The sequence below is a fragment of the Euprymna scolopes genome, chromosome 16 (genome assembly GCF_053919585.1).
Source record: "Euprymna scolopes isolate OS-2025 chromosome 16, ASM5391958v1, whole genome shotgun sequence".
Lineage (NCBI taxonomy): Eukaryota > Metazoa > Mollusca > Cephalopoda > Sepiida > Sepiolidae > Euprymna > Euprymna scolopes.
The window spans coordinates 50,489,478-50,510,443 of NC_136497.1; the positions used below are offsets into that span (position 1 = coordinate 50,489,478).

Sequence of the window (20,966 nt, forward strand, 5' to 3'; positions counted from 1 at the left end):
TTTAAAATTGTTTTATTATTTTTTTTTAATTATTCTATTCTAGTATTAATATAAAAAAAAAAAATAATAATAACTGCTTGACCTTATCAGTTCCCATCAACCTCGTTAAAGTCACTGCAGGTAAAATGGCGTCCCGCAATATCGTGACGAAAGGTGAGTTACATAAAAATAACAAGAATGCCTTATTAATTATATTTGATACACTTAAAGGAGCTTAAAATGTACAAAAAATACTTATTGTATATGTACATATGTGTTAAATCATCTATTAGCTCCCATATACTTCAATACATGTCTTCATTCATATTTTGTTTTCCAAGGGCATCGAACGAAAGTATATTATTGTCTGGTTTAACCTTTTTTAATGTTTGTATTTAAAGAATATTAAATCAAAAGTTCCTATTGTGCTTATGAGTTCTTTACATAAGAAGTGATAATTTATATTTACATTATTCGAACTCATGTTTTCTCGATGTTTCAACCGATTAAATAAATGAAAAAAAAAAATCAAATCGAAATGTGTCCACGTTCCCAAGTTCGAAAAAGATGCACCCGAAGAAGATCGAGGGGTTACTTCGGCCGAAAATTTGTAAATATAACAACTAAATTGAGAACAGTAGTTCAAATAAAACGAGTTGGCAGTTCTACGCAATACGAACCAAACTCCGGTTTTATAAATGCAACCCTAAACTAAGTTTTAGGTTTTAGTTTGGTAAAAATCGGTTTAAGTTTTGGCTCGTGTTCTGGTTCTGTATGAGCACCCAAAAGTTTTCGGTATTATTATACAAACACCGTGACAGCGTTAGGGTTAGGGGTTAGGGTTAGGGCCCCTAACCCTAACCCCTAACCCTAACGCTGTCACAGCGAATTAACCCTACCCCTAACCGTTAGGGGTAGGGTTAATTCGCTGTCACGGTGTTTGTATAGTTTTACCGAAATTATAGAATCGCATCCCTTGTAGCAGGGAATGCTCGAACGACAATAATTTGTATAAATAAACCATTGAAAGGTGCGGAACCGTGGCATTAGGTGCCACTAACTCACCTCTTTATAAATAAATAAAGGATCCTGTGTCCTTAGGGCAGTTGTAGACACAAGGCCGGTTTTTTAATATGGATAAAATCCAATTTCCTCCCGAAAGGGCCATTCTGGATTGGAACAAAAATAAGAATTGTTTCTCAGTATAGAAGGATTTCTCTTTCACTAAGGACAGGACTACGCTTTGATTCTAGTCCGATGACCTTGTGTCATTTCTTTTAATTTGTAAGATACTTCTTTTTTATTATTATTATTTAGTGTTTTAACAATATTTATTTTCTCTCTCTAGCAATAATTCGAGTTCTTTTCTATAATAGTAGTTTCCATGAATATTTTTTTAAAGTAAATTTGTAGATTAACACCCTCAGTTAATACCCCCACCCCCCATGTGATTCTTTTTTTTTTATGTGATTACATGTGAACATTGTGAAAAACTTGTGGGAAAGAAAATAATTACAGAAAAAAATAAAATAAAATAGAATTTAAAGTAGGGGATCACTCGGGTTTGTATGATATGTTTTTTTATTCAATTGTAAGGTTGAAGTATAGAATAGGTACAAAACACCCTCACTTCCCCATGTTAAGAATGGCTTTTTAAATAATAACGTTATTATTTACGTCCGGATCACTCTCTGCACTAGTACCATTTTCTTATTCAAGCTGGGGATGATGCATCCTACCGAATACCAAACATTTACCCGCAAACTCAGATTCCAGAGGTCTTTTTAAGATTCTGACCGTCCCTTTAAGTGCAATTGTTAGAATCTTTCTTGCACTTAGTTCACCGAGTATATTTACCAGGCAGTTTTTGAAATTCTTTTTCATGAATCCAGTTGCTCCTATAATAACTGAAATGATAGAGATCTTGAGATTCCAGTTTCTTTTCATACATAAGACCTTAGTATTTCGTTATCTTTTCCTTTTCAGCTCTGTATAACCCAGTATCATGGCGGACACTAACTTCTAAGATTGCTTCTTTCTCCTTCTTGTCCCATATCACTATGTCAGGTTTTATGGATCCATTTTCTAGGTACGTAGCTGTAGGAATTGGATTGTCATAGTGGATGGTGTATGACTTATTTCCAACTGTTCTTTCTGGTAAACATGTTCCCAGGATTTGCTGCTGTTGGCAGGATTTGTTGCTAATGTCTTTTTGCCATCTTTTGTGTTTCTTGATGTAACAATCTTTGGTAACTAACATTTTCTCATGCAAACGTGTTATTGTTTAGAAAAAAATGTATGTATGCGCATAAATAAAAAAAAAATGGCGCATCTTCATTATAATAGCGAAATTCAAATATTTAATTTCAAGTAAAATCAATGGTATCTACTTATCATGCCAAATTTAGTAACGTATCCAAAAATTATGAAAAACGATAATATAGAAAATTATTAATGAAAATAGTTTTCAAAATAACTTTCAAATTTATACATAACTAGCAGTTCAGCCCAGCTTTACTCAGGCTCTATGTATTGTTCATAACTTTATGTGCATATGAATATATATTAAAACGCTTGACTCATGTCCAGATAACCTACATCTAAAATTCCAAGTGTTTAGAACCAAAACTGGCAGAGGAGTTTGGTAGAATCTGCAAAGGTCAACACTTTTAACTTTGACCTCTTGGCAACCAAATTTTCGGCCAAAAACCGATTAAAAAGCTTGCCCTATGTCTGAATACAATGAATAATAAAATTGGCTGAGTAATTTGGTAGACTACAGAGGTCAAATTTTTTAAACTTTGACCCCAATTTTTACTCCTTAATATTTAAATCAAATTAAAAAGTTTGATCCATGTCCAAGTAACCTACATCTAAAATTTCACGTGTTTAGACCCACAATTGGAGAAGGAGTTTGGTAGAGTTTTCAAAGGTCAAATCATTGAACTTTGGCCCCTTGACAAATTTCTGGTCGAAAACTGATTAAAAAGATTTTCCCAAATCTCGAGTCTGTAGACTGAAAATTGAGAGTAGTTTGGAAGGGAAATGTACACATACACACACACAGACAATTTCATTTTTGTAGATATATAGATTAAACAGCATCAAATTAGGGAAAGTAATATAGTCAGTCTTATTACAATTCATGGTGGATTTCACACAATCATGTATTTGTTAAGTTGTATCTTTTATGTAATAATGCAGTAATATTTAACTAATTTCGACATAACAATTAGGTAGATAACATTGCTTTTAATTGAAATTGAACCGCATTAACATTGTTTATTAATGAAAACTCAGTTTTTCAACTGTCTGATGAAGAAGTACCAAAAAATTGATATGAAAAATATATAAATTTCTCATTTGTTGACATCTAGGAATACATAATGTTTTTAAAAAATTATTTTTTCTAAAAGAACAAAATGTTTGACTTTAAATGTATTGCGAGGTATGTGTGTACAGTGGGTGGTGGTAGCAGTGAAAAATAGAGCACAACAAAAAATTCTTATCTCTGCTGTATTCTAACTAGACCAAAAAAACAAAAGGATTGTTTTACTTATTTCAAGGAGTCATAGAATGTTGAAAGGTTCTGAACAAGGAAATGGGTAACATTTATTGGCTGCCTAGATTTGTTGTGAGGGGCAAATTTTCTGTTAGAGTTACGTGAGAATGTACACACACTAGGGTTGCAGAGTCGGAGTTGGATTTCTAAGAGTACTAGGAGTCGGAGTCGGAATTTTTTATCCAACTCCTTAAGTCCAATAAATTTTTTTTTTTTTTTTTTTTACATGGTTTTCCTAGTTTCACAATTTAGCAGTTTTTGTATGGTTTTGCTTTTATTTTTGGCGATATATCATTTTGTATTGTACTGCAATGGTTCTACGTATACATATTTCGTTCCATCAGATCTTGCAAATCCTGTCTGGACAGCTGTTTTCGTTTTGGTTGCAATGTCGCACAGGATCAATGAAAATTCTGTCTTTGAGTGAGATCATTGGATCGGATAACAATGGGATTGTAATCTGAAAGTTATCCAGTTCCTGAATCAAATGGAATTTGGCAATAGAATCAGTTTGGGATTGATCCTGAATTACAATTTTAACCGAAAAAATGGACCTAAATCAATAAGAAGCAACCCATGCTCCTGCAGCCCTTTATACCTTTTTCCTGTTTTTCCTTTGATCCTCTTTCCATAAAGATAATATTTATCTTTTAAAAAATGTATATGTGTTTTCACTCCCTTCTTTTGATGAGAAGCCTTTGATTTCGAAATGTCATGGCCTAAAGAAGTTTCCCTATCCCTAAATATTGTATTCCATTTTGAACTGATAGCATAAAATTTCATGTAAATTTTTATCCCTTTGTTATCTTATTTTATAAAGCTGGTTGAGTGTATACGTGAGTATATTTATCATACAAATGAATGTTAAACATAAAATAATATACATGAAAATTATTTATAAAATGTTTGCTGAATAGGTGTAGGAGGCTAGTATATGAAGAATAATAGATTTCCACATCAGGGTCAAGGAGTTGGGAGTCGAAGATATCAAAGGAGTCAGTCGGCATCCTAGGAATTCTAGGAGTCGAAGTCAAACTTTTACCATCCGACTCCACAACCTACACACACACACACACACACACACACGAAATATTGTAGAGAAACGAATTTAATTTTTAGTGAAAACAAATCAATAGTTCTTTTTTAATATTTTCTAATTCTTTAGAAAAAACTTTATAAATACAAATTACCATTTTCAGTGTTTATCTCCTCTTAATAAATCTTTGTTATGCACTACAAACTCTAATTCTCACATTTGAGAATGGTAGACCTTATTGAGGATAACTTGTATTTCCTGTTGTTAATCTGCAATTCTTTTGACGACATTAGTTTTTGCAGAGAAGTTTCATTTTTCTACATACAGTACCTGGTATTTCCAAATGGTCACCCATACAGAACTGACCAGGCTCAACATCATTTAACTTCAGTGATCTAACGAGAACCAGTATGTCAAAGTGAGTGTTTACATGAGGCAAAGTCAGTGAAGTTCTAATCGGCAAGAGAAGATAACTCTAAACTACAAAAAATACCATAAAAATTGGGGGAGCATCATTTTGTGGTTTAGAGTTATCTTCTCTTGCTGTTTAGAACTTCATTTTGACTCATGTAAACACTCCTTGAATTTTATTTATGTTTTTTGTAAATTTTTATTTTTTTATATTTTTGTATTTTATTGATTTTTATTTCCTGATGCAACAATGTAAATAAATCGATGAGTGTTTTTGCATTTTCCATTTCAAGAACCAGAGTTTCAGTTTTGGCCATTGTCATAACTTGTTATGAGCCAATGTTGGTAGCTATTGGGGTTGATTTGTACTGTATGTGCTACAAATTATTTAGTTAAGTTTTTTTTGTTTTTTATTTGAATTTTTCGAAAATCATTTCCTTTCTTGCATCCAAAAAAAAAATGGAGCTATTAAACCTGACATAGTGATATGATACAAGGAGGAAAAAAAGCAACCTTAGCAGAATTTAGTATACCCAATGATGCTAAGTTAAACAGAGCTAAGTGTGTGTTGGGGGGATAATGATATATCAAGATCTTATAAAAAGAAACTGGAATCTTGAAGAGATCTCTATCATTCTAGTAATTATAGGAGCAACTGGACTCCTGTAAAAGAATTTAAAAAAAAACTATCTGGCAAATATACTTGGTGAACCAAGTGCAAGAGAGATTCAAACATTTAAAGGGATGGTTAAAATCTTTAAAAGACTCTAAGTAGGAATGTATGAGATAGCTGGTGAATGTCTGGAATCTGGCAGGCTACCTCGTCTCCAGCTAGAACAAAATAATTAGAAAATTTAAAAAAAAAAAAGAAGTCATGCATACTTTCTCCAAAGATATTGGTCTAGACAAATCTGCCAAGTGCTCCATCAGAGCTGGGAAGAAGATTCTAATGGAAAACAAACAGTTTGATGAAAATACTGACATCGAAGACAAAGAAGTAGCAGGTACAATACAAACATCTTGGCATAGAAGATAACAATTCAATTCAGCATGCCATGACAAGAGAAAAAAAATGACAATATATTTGGCATGTAAGAAAAATTTGTAAACCACAACTTACAAACAGAAACAAGGTAACTGCCATTAACTTTCCATGCTTGTGCTGTGAGACTAGCAACCTCACATTTATGAGAAAGACGTTGCAAAGAAGATAGGGTAGGGCAAATTGCAGATATGTTCCTGCATCTTATCGAGAACCATCAGACAGGATAGAGATTCACCAGCCCAAATATGACAACAATATTCCATACATAGATGTGAGAAAGCGATTAAGATAATAGAGAACCTACTTTACGAGAAGCAGAAAGATTAATGGATGTAATATATGTAATCTAAGAAAGACTTTTTTCCTCAAGAGCAGAACCATCCATAATGATCTTAAGAAGAAAAGGGGCACTCCTATGATTGAAAGATATGAACTGAGTCTTAACAGGATCAGATGAAACCAGCCATTTCTTATCCCAAACCACAACAAATTTGATTATCAATACATTTGTTTTTTTTAGTTTTTTTTCTTTCTTACGATTTTATTGTGTCGGGGGTTTTTAAAATATATTATTTTTCTAGTTAGCTACGTTTTTTGGATGCTAGCCGTTAGTCTATTTTTAAATTATACGTAATATCCCTGACCCTGTATAATCTGAAGCTTATGTGTGCGCACACACACACACACACACACACACACACACACACATATCTGTAGATATTCAGGGGACAGGGAAGGAGTATACTAACTAATCTGTACTTTCACCTAACATTTTATAAACAAAACATGCCATAAGAAATGGATTTAATCTGAAAATTCTAAAATCACAGTCCATCTTCTGCACAAGTCCCCATAACATATGCAAGTACAGAATAGTTAACAAAGCCATCCTCCCAAATAATAACAGTATTATTTCATCACGATCCATCGGCATACAATTGAATGCAATCTTAAATAAAGCCATAGTAAAATTTCAGCATAAAATGTTTTAAATTTGTCTGAATAAAATTAAAACCAAAACTAATTGACTGATCATAAGTAATTTTGGTGCACAACTGCTGGGTGCAGAAGTTACGTCTAAATATGATCTCTAATTACTTTCCATTAGTATCATGAGAAAGAGGCAGAAGCCCTTAATTCTTAAAACTTTAGGATAATATTTACCATATTATCCAATTGCTTCATTTACAAATAAACACTTTTTTGTTTACTTTTATGATCCCGAGAAATGCTGGGTATCCCTGCTAATGGTTAATACATTTAAAACAAAACATGATTAATGATTGAGTTTTTTTTTTTTTTTTTTTTTACGTCCTGTAACTATATCTATTGATAATAGCAGCTGAGTTATTCAATATTCAACAATTTCTAATTAGAAGTCATAATTGATCAAGAGGTGTTGTCTTCAAAGTATGTTATTGGAATTCTTACCATTTGCAGCCCCTTTTTGACAAATGCTAAAAAATCATATGGATCATATGGTGTGAGTATATGACAAGACTGTTTGGAAGCCGTCGATCAAATTGTATGCAATATCTTGGAACATTAGTTTTTTAGTTCTCTCTGACTGCAAGAACTTAGACATCAGGGTCAGAAAGTGGAACTGACCTGCAAAAAAAGTGTCTGGGCAGTCCCGTCGGCATTTCCTGGTAAGGGTGCCTCAGATGGTTAGCAATAAACTAACCCCTTTTCAAAGAGAAAGCAAGGCCTTGGAGGGTGGACCTTCTAACTAAACTCCCACGGCAAAATAAACTGGATTCGGATCGTTACAGGAATGGTCCAATCTCTGTAAAAAGGAGTAACTCTTTTATTTTATACTAGCGGGGCTACCCGGCGTTGCCCGGGTGTTTAAAGGTGGGGGGGTAGGATCGAACCCGAAGCCCTGAGGCGAAGTTTGAAAATAAAATCGGCCAGCCAGAATGAGTTACTGAAAGATGTTTGAATTTATTTAAGTAAGAACCAAATTGACAGGTGCGCGCATGGAAGTCGTAGAGCAATAGCTATTCAGCAAATGAGGTCAATGACCAGGTTTGTTTGTTATAAGCGAAGTAAAAAAAGAAAACAATGTTAAAACTTAAGCGGGGGGGGGGTAATCAAAACATCGGAAAAAAACACAAAAAATCTAACGTAAGGCAAACGAATGATGTTAAATGTAAAAATCGAAAAAACAAAAAAGAAATGGCTTAAATAAGCCTGTTTCGATATTAAAATTTAAAAAATCGGTGGGTACCCGGGTATCTTTGGGTGTGTGGTCGGGGGTGGATAAGCGAAGTAAAAAAAAAACAAAAACAAGCATTATGTGAAAAATGGCTTAAATAACACTGGTTCAATATTTAAATTTAAAAAATCGAAAAAAAAAGAAAAAGACATCTCACACCACAATTCAAACCCAAAACGTTTAGATAAGGAACCAACGTGCTAACGCGACGTACATGAAATTTAGTCAGTTTTTCAACTATTTAAAGTAAATCAGGTCATGATGTCATCTGACGCATGCGTAGAACCGGTCGTTGTCACGAGAGGACCGTTTTTGTTCAAATGTTTGCTGTTTTTTTTAAATTATTATTCAGAATTTTATTTGCTAAGTTTTGAAACTATATCTCTATTACAAAATGCTTTACTTCATAGTGTTACATTGCTGCCTAGATCAGCCTCACTTTAGATCACTTGGATGAAATGTGGCTACATCTTCTATGATGACTTTCCATGACTTGGTTAATGGTCGTAATTATCTCGTGGCATATTTGTGAAATAAATTCAACACACAACATTATAGCGGGCACGTGTTTATTTTTCCCTACTAATAAGATGGGGAAGGGGCAAGTTGAAATTAAAATTTTAGTTATAGAAATGTTACCTGCATTAGAAGCATTGCATATATTTTGAAATTAAGAATTGCGTATATAAGATACATTTGGAAGGCTAGAAAACAACGAATTTTTTTTTTTTTTTTTTTTTTTTTTTTTTTTTGTTATAAACAAATGTGTTTATTCAGATATTTTAATGATAAACATCCTTATCAATGAAAGTCTTATTTTTCTTTCTCTTTTTTTCTTATCCGCAAGTAAGCGTGTTAGTCCACAGGTCTTATTATGGTATGATCTTCAAAATTAGTAATTAGTAAGTGTCTGATTAACCGCGCAAAACAAATTATAGAAATGTTACCTGCGTTTAGAAGCATTGCATATATTTTGAAATTAAGAATTACGCATATAAAATACGTTTGGAAGACTACACGCGGATTCCACCCTGTGGACTAGAAAAAAGGAAAAAAATAGACTTTCATTGACAAGGATGTTTATCATCAAATTTGTTTATAAAAAAAAAAGTGTTTTCTAGCCTTCTGAACATATTTTATATACGTAATTCTTAATTCTAAAATTTTAGTAGTTTACTTTTATTCAGACAAATGAGACATATTAGCACAGAAGTGTAACAGGTTACTGTGGTAGGAGAAACCTGAGTGGAGAGTTGGGAAGCAAGATGTTTGTTCACATTTCATTTAAATTTTTGTATGTTGATTCTGTTGGAAATGGCGAATAGGAAGGAATACCAAAGGCAAGCTGCCCAAGAAAAAAAAAATGTTGAGTAGAAAACTTTCTTGCATTTAGAGACTTCTATGGTTAAAATAAGTGGAATTTGATAGCTAATCAAGTAGATTGGTTGTATTTTTGTTTTGGGGATCTAAGTTCAATAAATTTATCAGCACAGAAATACGTATAAAATAAGCAAAGGGATGCAACTCTGCATGACAGGAGTTGTCTACTTTGGTGGCTTGTTTCATCTATTCTATGTTTTCCAACATATCTTTTTTCTTTTTGTTTCCTTTTTTATAAACATGACTTCTTTGTTCTGTCAGCTGGAGCGGGAGGTAGTCAACTTTGTGTATGTGTCACTTGTCCATTCTGTAATTAGAATCAGCCAGGCTACCTAACTGAGCCTATTTGGAGTGATTGCAGTGAGGTGTCACTGATATCACTACAGTAGTTGGCAATAGAAAATTAAATTTAAAAAATGCTGATTTTATTGTTTATCCAAGCAATTTTGCAAGAACGCATGTATTCTGATTCAGCTAGTTCATTGATTTAAAAAAAAAAAAAAGCAATGTTCAGTGTTTTTTTGTCTACAAACTTTTGAGAATTGAACATTTATGAAAAAAATAAAACATATCCAATGTAAGAGTTTTTTCCTTTGATCAAAATATAACCAAATTATATTAAAAAAGAAAATAAAAATATCTTTAGTTTCGAATCACTCTGTTGCTTGCTTATTAGTCATTCTCTAGCATCTGGATGAATGTTGCTATTAAAACAACAAACAACCAAAATAATTTCCAGTGAGATTCATTGTATATTTCGTAAAATGTTATATAAAAATGGCAATGTCAAATCAACTCGCTGAACCAATCCAAATTTTAGATAAACATGCTCTATGCTATGATAGCAGAGCCAGTATTGCTGTATAATGTCTCTTTTTTTTTTTTTTTTTACAAAGGCATCACCACATTATCAAGGCCCAGAGGCCACTCAAGGATAAGGGTTAAAGAGTGTACAGTAGAAGTTGGTCAATATAGTAATCATTAGTAATGAAAATTTGGTAAATTTAATAACTTATATGGAACGGCTCATCAAGAACTTATTTACTTTAGACTTGAACAAAACCATATTGTAGTCAGCCGGAAAGCAGGAAAACGGAAGACAATTCCACAGGCGTGCAGTTCTAAGAAAGAAGCTTTGTTCATGGAATCTACGTTTAGGTTTAGGGACAGATAAAGAGTGGGGGAAATTATTGATAGTGTTTACAGCTAGACGAGTGTTTCTTGTGAAAGTTTGGCGAGGGGGGACCATAGATTGAAGCTCAGTTGAACACTTTCCATGAAAATAACGATACATCAGAGACAAACTCGCAACATCTCTTCTGTGAGATAGAGGTTGCAAGGAGGAGAAAAGGACATCTCCTACGAGGCTACGAAGTCTATTTTGAACTCTTATCAAGGCAGGCCAAGTCCTTTCTAGCAGCTCCTGCCCAGATGTCTCTTGTATGAGAAATGGCTTGGTATTGCTCTGAGAAGCTGGATTGACCATTTTTTTTTTTTTCTGCCTGCACAAATGAGTATTGGTATCTTTCGTAAATCATTTTCTTTGGTTTGATGACTGAGTGAACTTAAAATCGTCAAATTTGGTTTACATGCTGTCATGTGTTGTACGGCTTTTACAAATTGACTTCTATGAGTGGGTTATTTGTGTGTGTGTGTATATATATATATATATATATATATATATATATATATATATATATTAGTGTTGGTGGCGATTAATTGGGAATCAAAACAATTGGGACTTTTTGGGGTATCGGAATCAGAAAAATTATAGTCTAATTTCTGATTCCAAACCGATTCTTTTAATTTTTTTTTTCCTTGACAATAAAAAAGTGAAATGAGCACATTGTAAATAAACAACTAAGTGCCACAGAATGGGTTATAAATAACATTTACAGATTTAATATTAATCCATAGTTTATTTTATTTATTGGTCATTTATTGAAAGATAGCTTTGTTTATTCTTTTTGTAAATTTTTCGCACCTATTCACTAAATGTCTATAAGCTCCTATTACAAAGAGTTCACATGATTATTAAAAGGTTTTAAATGCTCTAGACGAGGTTTTTCAATGTTGTTGGCACTAGTTGTACATTGGCAGTGTTTGTCATTGGTTTCTTTTAAAATAATAAAAGTTTTATGGTACTTTGGATGCAAGTTAAAAATATAGATGAAAATTTCATAATGAGTTTATCAAAATCTTAGATAAAATGCATAAAGAGAAAACGTTCTGAAGATTTTCTTAAATAAAAAGGAACTTATATCTACACTAGCAGTCATAAAAAAAAACCGCTTATATATATTTTAATTTGTTCAGATTTTGTATACATTATTATAGAGTTGTGATTTCAAAAGTAAAAAAGAAAGTATCTGGGTGCCACCAGCTAGAATCGAAACCAAAACTAGCATTCAAAGCTGGTGATGTTACCACTGTACCATGCATATAAACTAATTAAAAATGAACTAAGATAGATGTACAAAATGTTTAACAATTTTTTTTCAATTTTGGCCCATTTTTTACCCTTTATAAACAATTTTAACCGGCTAAAGACCCATAAAAGAACAGCCCCTAAAAAAAAAATCCAATTATTTGAGGCCCCTAGTGCTGCTCTGCGACTTTTCGTTTCGGAAGAGATAGTTTGAAAATATAGAGACTGACAGGCAAACCCGTTTATATATTAGATTTAAACTTATACGCGCACCCCAAAAAAAAGAATGGGATTGGGACATTTGTTTTACTGTAATGAATAGAACAAAAAAGAAATGAAAAACAAATATGTAACAAATAAATGTTGCCAAAGGTAAGCTTTTTCTACATACTTGGATATGTTTGTTTGATTTTAAACTTATATTAAAGTGTGTTTTTGGTTCAAAACAAACTTGGTACCTCCTCTTTGAGTTAGAATTTTAAAAAATGGCTGCCCTGCAGAAGGACTATTGATAACTGCTTAAAATCAGAAATCTGCTAGAAACACAAATAAATGTTAACAATCAATTGGAAATGTTATGTTCTATAAGTATTTTGTTTAATTTTCGATTTTTAAGTGATTAGACAAAATTAACAAATTAGAATGGACCGGAAATGATTATGTGTAAAACTGTTTTCCTACTCAAAATTCTAAAATAATTTTTTTTTTCTCTTTCCGCCACATAATCATCTAAAAAAACAAAAAAAAAGTAGAATCCCATTTTTGGGAAGTGATTTAGTGAAAAATGTTAATCTATTTGCTGCTATTATTATTAGCTACGAGCAAAAATGGTGGAGTAAAGATAGAGGGACAGTTTTGAAAGCCGATTTATCATAATTTTTTTGTAGCTTTCCGACTACTTTTGATTATATTTGAAAGATTAAAGACGAAAGTTAATTTCCAAAAGGAAAAAAAATATTTGTACACGTGAAAAAAAGAAAATTATGAAAAATGTTTTCATGGCGAGCTAACGAATTCAGCTAAATTTTGAAATTAAATAAATTTGTTGTAAAAATCCTTTGAAAGATAAATATTAGTTTTCCAGGTCTATTTAAAAAATAATTAAAGTCCTAAGATATTGGATTAAAAAAAAAAAAAATACCTTGATTGAACAAAAAATAGCTTAATTGAAAAAAGAAATATTTTTTGCAATTGTAATGCTTAATCCAATGATAATATCGGCAGTTGAGGAAATTAATTTTTCTTCGAGTTATATACAATTTATTAATATGAACTTTATGGTCTTTTTTCATAATGTTTCTGTAAAAAAATTTTTTTATTTGTTACAATTTACAATGCTTTATTTTAATTAAAAAAAAAAGCAAAAATAAATTCATGCATTTTTTTTTTTTTTTTTTTTTTTTTTTTACTACTGAAAAGTTATTTTTTGTTTAAACAAGATAATACATTTCCACTAAGATTTATGTCAAAATAATGTGTTTATTATATACCCGTGATCATTATTTGATAAATACTGAAAATTTAATTAAAATTGGTTAATTTCCTGATTTTTGTTGAATTTTTAAGTAAAGGGAGGGGTTAAAATGTTTATACATTTTGAACATCGACATTCATTTTTGCATGTACCCATTTATTATTATTGCTATTATTATTATTATTATCTGTAATAATTTTAGTGTCATGCAAATCAATCTAATAATTGACCAAATGTGTATAATTGTGAGAGAAAAATGAACATAATAGTTAACAAAAATCTCTCCTAATGTTAAGAATGCTCTTCTAAATAGTACTTAATTATGTAAAAAATCATTCTTTACATGGGAGGACTTAACTATTTTGTTCTTACACTGTTTTCTTATTTTGCATACCAATTGTCGGTTCTTTTTAATTGTTTATTAAATTTTCAAATAGCATTAACAACAAACAAATGCAAATGAGGTTTGTTAAAAAAAATCTTGTCTCATAATTTTCAATCAATTACAAGGAAAACATTTGAGAAATATATTTAAGAACTATTCTTGTAATATATCTCCTCCCAAATGTACGCTTTACGTTTTGCAAAACATACGGACATTACACAGAGGGGGTATATTTATTTGAACATTTTTAAAAAGCATCAAATCTGTAATTTAATGTTTAGAAATTTTAAAAGAATCGAAATTGATACTTGTATCGGAATCAAGAATTTAGAAAAGAATCTGTAATTGTATCGGAATCGGGAAAAATTTTGGAATTGTCCTATCACTGATATATATATATATATATATATTATTCCATTTTCGTTTTAGCTCCTGCCTGGAAATTAACCATGCAAAAGTGGCTTTACAACAGATCCTACTTTCCACAACTTGGTAAGTAAAATTCCATGTTTAAATAATTTTCAAGACAAAGATTGATAATTTGTATTATTCAAACTATTATTCTCATCTTGGATGCTATTCCCACAACATTTTGATTCTTGTAACTTCCGATTTTCAAGTGCATCTTGCCAAACTGAAATTACATCCATGGGTGTATATTTCCTCATTTCATCAGCCATAACCAGGTAGAAGACCTAAGTAATCTTTGTTCATCTATAGTGAGGATTGAACCTTCAATCTACAGAAGACTGTCACATAAAACTGATCATTACTTAACTTTATTTTTACAGGTAATACTAAGAATAACCTCAAAGATGAGAACACTAGTTCAAATAATACAAACGATTGGAAATGTAAAATATTTAATAAGAGCAGGCAAACCTGATATTGCCCAAATGCAAAATATAAAAAAAGATTTGCTTAATTGCTGTTCATGTTTCTTTTTTTAATTTATTTATTTATTTTTATTTATTTATTTATTTATTTTTTTTTTTTTTGGCAAAGGAGTCACCACTTATCAAGGCTTGGAAACCATTCGGGGATAAGAGTTAATGAGTGTACAGTGGTCATGGGGAACATGTAGTAATCGTTAGTAGTGGAAATTTGGTAAATTGAATTAGAATTACATAAGGGGATGATAGCTCATCAAGAATTTGTTCACATTGGACTTGGAGACAACCATATTTTAGTCAGTTGGAAAGCAGGAAAATGGAACAGAGTTCCACAGTCATGCAGTTCTAAGAAAGAAGCTTTGTTCATGGAATCTACATTTACGTTTAGGCACATAAAGAGTGGGGTGAAATTATTGATAGTGGTTTCAGATAGACGAGTATTTTTTGTGAAAGTCTGGCCAGGTGGAACCATAGATTGGAGCTCAGACGAGCACTTGCCATGAAAATAACAATAAAGCAGAGACAGGCTCGCAAGGTCTTTTCTGCAGGAAAGAGGTTGTAGGGAAGAGAAAAAAGCATCCCCCACTAGGCTACAAAGTCTATTTTGAACTTTGTCAAGGCAGGATAAGCTGCTTCTAGCAGCTCCTGCCCAGATGTGGCAACAGTATTCCATCCTTGGATGTACTTGGGTCTTATACAGGAAGAGAATTGCATCAGCATCTACTGGAGTGGTAGAACAAGCCCACCATTTTTCCAGCAGCCTTGACAACGGATTTGATGTACGTGTTCCATCTCAGATCAGGGGTAAAGATCAGATTTAGAAACTTGTCAAAACATAGAGCCTCCCCAAGACAAGAACCATTCATTTCAGTTGATGCCAAACGGGGATCAGAGCGTTGATAATGGAAAGAGGTTTTAGATGCATTAAAATTAAGCAGCCACCTCTTTCCCCCGTTGCACCATGTGATCAAAATCAGAGGAGAGAGAATTGGAGAAAATTTGGTCATTTACAACCTTTGAAGTGTTGGCATAGATGATAGTGTTGTCAGCATAAATGTCTACATGTCTACGAATGATCTTAGGATATGATTTGGGAGATCATTGATGTAAATCAGGAAGAGAGTTAGGCCCAGGGACTCCAGCATTAATACTGTGAGCTTCTTATTTCTGCTCATCAACCACTACTCTTATGAACCTATCAGAGAAACATGATTTAATAATTGAAAAGACATTTCCAGCTATACCATAGCTTGAGACTTTGTGGCGTAGACCTTTACCCTATCAATACCTTGTATATATGACATAATCGTTGATCACCGAAGTTAAGCAACAATGAACCTGGTCAGTACTAAATGGGTGACCATATGGACTTCCAGGTGCTGTATGTGCTCTCCGCTTATCTCGGAATTGTTTCTAGTCGTCCTGGACTTTTTGTCACTAGAATCAAGCAATACCGATTCAGGAGAGGTGTGGCTGAAGATTCTGCAACCCTTGCCTCATAATTACATGCGCAGCTATCCCTACAAGGGATATCCTTTGTCTTTTGAGACTGAACGGAGGCATATATACAGTATTTCAATCTGTAATGTTTTATCATAGAATTAAATAAGCTGTTTTGATGTTCATATACTTTTAGATGAATAATATAAAATTTTCTATACTTTTTACAGGATTTTATTTGTTTAGTAAATTATAGTTGAAAATCATTATTTTATGAGGAGGTTGTGAACTTGTTGAAAGTATGTGTGTCCTGTTATGAAATACAGAAAATATGTTGGACCGTTTCAAAGCTGTAGACATTAAGCATGAAATGCATTTTCTTCAGAGATTAGAAAAGTAATTTGATGCTGATGTTTTTCCTTCCTGCAGGTTTGATGAGGGACGATGTCCGTGAAGAAAATGAAGAGGTAGCTGAAGCAGTCCGTCGTCTTCCTAAGGACCTTTATGATGCCAGAAACTTTCGTCTTATACGTGCCCTCAATTTGTCCACCAGAAAAACTGTTTTACCAAAAGAAGAGTGGACACAACTAGAAAATGTAAGCAAGTTTTTTTTTTTTTTTTTTTTAACCTTTTGAAAAAAAAAAAAAAGTTTTCACTCTAGTTTTATCAACTGAAATTTCATCTGCCTGGCTAGATTTCAGATAGTTAAGTCCAAAAGATAGCAACCCAACTGTTATTTCATTCAAATGATTTTGTTATTACTCTGTAAACACACCAGGCATTTCCTGGTAATAAATGAGGATTCCTGTGTATTTATGACAAAACTTTGAATCTCATATTACTATTTCTATTATTTTTAAGCTATCATTATGAGTCAAATCTTCTACTTGGTGCAAATTGCTAACCCACATCATTTACTTTTTTCCATTCCTTCCAATCCAGGGCAAGTTGGTTGATGGACAACCAATTGTTTAGAGATGTCAAATCAGAAATATTTTCCCTCCACCTTCTCCTTGGCTTTCCTTTGTCTCTTTTGCCTTCTAACATACCCTTTTTAAGTTATACATGAAATAAAAGGTTTCTCCTTTTTAATAGATATCTATGTGAATGCAGTCTCCCACAGTATTAGGTTGTTGTAATCAAAATATAATATACACATCTAATAACAAAAAAAAACAAAAAAAAACAGGTTCCTGTGACAAACTATTGATACCCACGAAGAGGTGCCTGTGCATGAAATTTTTGTGGCAGGACGTGCACAATCTCAAACCACACATCTCCTGAGTCGACTTTGTTAAATACTAGTGGCAACTGGAGTTATGTACAGGACAACTGGAAATAAATGCCAAGATAAGTGGAGAGCACATACAGCACCTAGAATTTCCAAATGGTCACCCATCTGGTACTAACCAGGCTCAACATTGCTTAACTTCAGTGATCTGACGAGAACTGGTGTGTCAGTGCGATTATGCCTTATACACATCTAATACCTTGGGTGAAGCTGGTCTCTTTTGCAAAGTTTGTCATCAAAAGCTTTTGTTGTACAAATCCATATCTAATATAGTTTGAGAATATATATGGTTGTTGTAAACAGACAGGCATTACAAATATAACTCTGATACACTTTTCTATCTAATGTACATATAATAATTAATCAGAAAATGTTTTTAAAAAGATCTCTGAAGATGGGATATAGTTTAGGGACATATTTTCTGTTTGTTACTGTATAAAACAAATGAATGCCAGTATACAGACCACTTGTGAATATTTCTTTGGATTAATCTTTTCCATGCAGGCTGTGAATTTCAATGGTATTGAATGAAAAATGTTATGATTTCTATTCATCATTAATGCTGATTGTATGAAAAAAAAAAAGTTAGAAACACAAAACAGATAAATGCAAAATGAAAGATACTGCTTTTTAGTTTGATAGTGTTGTCCATTTATTATTGTGGTAGAAAATGGCAAAGAAACTTAGAAATACAAAATATGCAAATTAAATCAAAACATTTTATTTTTATGAATGAGATCTAAAGAATTCAATTTAAATTTTAAAAAATAATTTTTAAAAGTATGAAAAAGTTGGTACATGATGAAAAATATTTGTATTTTTTACTAGTATTCTCAGTTTGGTTTTTTTTTTCACAGCATTTCATCCAATGTATGCTTAATTTTGTTTAAAAAAAAATTAATATTTTATGCTTATCAACCTCAACTATTGCTGCTGGTTTAATATTAAACTTGGTCAGGGTTCAGAGGAGAAACAATTACAAGTTATTTGGGACATATGTAACTATAAAAATCTGAGACGAATAAATGCATGGTTAATTCTCCTTGTTAATCACATTTGTGAAAAGTTCAAATTGTAAAAATTTTAACTTTCTTTTCAGGATGTGCAATACTTGAAACCTTATCTTCAAGAAGTTATTGCAGAGAAAAAAGAAAAGATGGAATGGAACAAAAAGTAGACGCCAAAAAAGCCAATTCTTCTTTAGTTACTTGGTTGTCTTGTATATAATAAAAATGTTAACAAATTAATCATTTTTTTTTTTTCATTCAATCTTTTCAATGTTTTTTTTCTTCTCTTGTTAAAACCAATTTAAGGAAATGGAAATGTTTAAAACAAATCTTTCTACTATTACGCAAGTCTTAAAAGAAACACCTAAAAATGTTGCTTACCTTTTGATTTACTAAAAACCTAGCAAAGTAACAATTCATTTTAATGTTTCTGTAGAAAAATGGTGTTCACGTTAAAGTTATAATTTTAGAAACCGGAAGTGTGATTATGTCCTTTTTCAAGGCCCATTTCCCCTTCCTGCATTTAGATTTTCTGTAACCAAAAGAGCACTAACATGAAAAGATAACTAAACGATATTCCCTGTTTTTGAAACCACAACTTTGACATGGACATCATTTTTCTACAATTAAACAATAATGTAATAGCTTGCAAATGAATCAACAAGCTATAAATTACTCATAGTCAATATTTTGTTGAATTATGGTTTCAAATAACATTGAGCACAGTGCTGAAATCCATTTTATTCTAAATAATTTCTGACTAAAAAGAGAATTTAATTTTAATTTTAAAAATAAAGTTATGACCAGTCAGATCATTTTTTCATAAGAACATAATTTTTACGCAATGTAATTTGCGTAGAAATGATAAGATTTGTCTCGCTTTGGAAGAAAAAAAAAACTTGAAAATAATTACATATATGGGGAAAATGTTATTGTAATTTTGCATTTTGAAACTGTTCAGCTTTATTTTTCCTAAGGATTAGAATGCAGTAATGTTTTGTTTTGTTGTTTTTTTTTTTTTTAATATAATTTATGGGGGGGGGGAACAAAGGTAAAATAAAGTTTGCAGAAAGGATAAAACATATTTTTCATCACACAACTTGATCCACAAGTAAAATTACAGAAATCCTGTAAATGTGTGAGACATAAACAAAATGAGATTGATCTGATGCAATTTGTAAAACATAGAATGCTATCACTGAGGAGACTTAGAAGGTGAATATGGAAGACATTAAATATAAGAAATCTATATGACCATCACCTTCACCGAGGTGCACAACTTATATGACCTTCACCTTCACCGAGGTGCACGACTTGACACAAAAAAAACAACTTCTTAATCAACTGTTAACACACGCGTCACTGTAACGTCCAATGACAACAACAACCTTCTCACTCAACCTGCCTTTTGTACCACTCTCTCAATCCCTCCTCTTGCACATGCGCCCGGAGATTCCTGACAACCTCGAGACTTCCGCTTATAAAAACCCAAGTTTTGTTGTCGCGCATGCCTACACAAGGCACAAACACGTGGGCGTTTGTTTTGTTGGTAAGTACTACAATCTAAATGCTTTTTCTTATCTGAAGCCCAAGAGAACAGATAAAAACAAAACTCTAGTTTAATCCGAAAGCATTTATTCCAGTAATTTCCAACAACGCACTTCACTGTGGTTCAAAATATCACTCATGCATCTAACGTGTCTAACATGCCCATCTTTCTGCTTTTTTTTTTTTTTTTTTTTTTTTTTTAACGCATTTTCTTTTTCTCCACATACAAGCCAAAACACATCTGATTGCGTCCCTTGCTCAGCCACATGCTGTCCCATTTTTCTGCTTTTTTTCTCCTTCTCATGTTCTCAACGTGTGGACATTTGCTTAATTTGCATATGTGCTAAGACAGCTGCTGCTGCTAATATTTTCGCTAGTCAGCTATCATAGGCTGCTGCTGATTTTCTCACACTCACCCAGACATGCTCTGTTACAAGAGTGCATCACTTCATTACAAAATTACACTTGTTCTTTACAATTAATTTCATATTATATCCGGCTCAATCAATATTTCTTTTTAGTAAAACACAATTCTCTGTATACATTGTAGCTTTTGTGTGTTGAGTGCAAACAGAAATTGCAAATGGCATCTAAAGATCTTTTGTTTTCAATTTTCTTATTTTGTTCTAGTTGGGGATTAAGCATCCTACCGGATGCTATACATTCACTCACTATTTCATATATTCCAACCAAGAGATCTTTTTAAAATTCTAACTGTCCCTTTAAGTGCAATTGTTTGTATCTCTTTTGCACATTGTTCATCGCGTATATTTGCTAGGTGAAATTCACTTCTTTTTTTTTCCTTAAATTTTTCATTTCATTTACATTAACATTTTATTTTTAATAATAACATTCAAAACACTTATTTC

General features: G+C 32.2%; 1 protein-coding gene and 1 pseudogene across 1 annotated transcript; one reads left to right on the forward strand and one right to left on the reverse strand.

The window, feature by feature from the left end:
* The first annotated feature begins 49 nt into the window (after positions 1-49).
* LOC145295944 (cytochrome b-c1 complex subunit 7-like) lies at positions 50-18,789 on the forward strand. The gene is made up of 4 exons (XM_080141831.1): positions 50-153; positions 14,348-14,410; positions 16,681-16,847; positions 18,642-18,789. The coding sequence occupies exons 1-4, from the start codon at positions 126-128 to the stop codon at positions 18,717-18,719; spliced, it is 336 nt and encodes a 111-aa protein (XP_079997957.1). The 5' UTR covers positions 50-125; the 3' UTR covers positions 18,720-18,789.
* Positions 17,614-17,730, reverse strand: LOC145296364 (5S ribosomal RNA; annotated as a pseudogene).
* Positions 18,790-20,966: the final 2,177 nt, after the last annotated feature.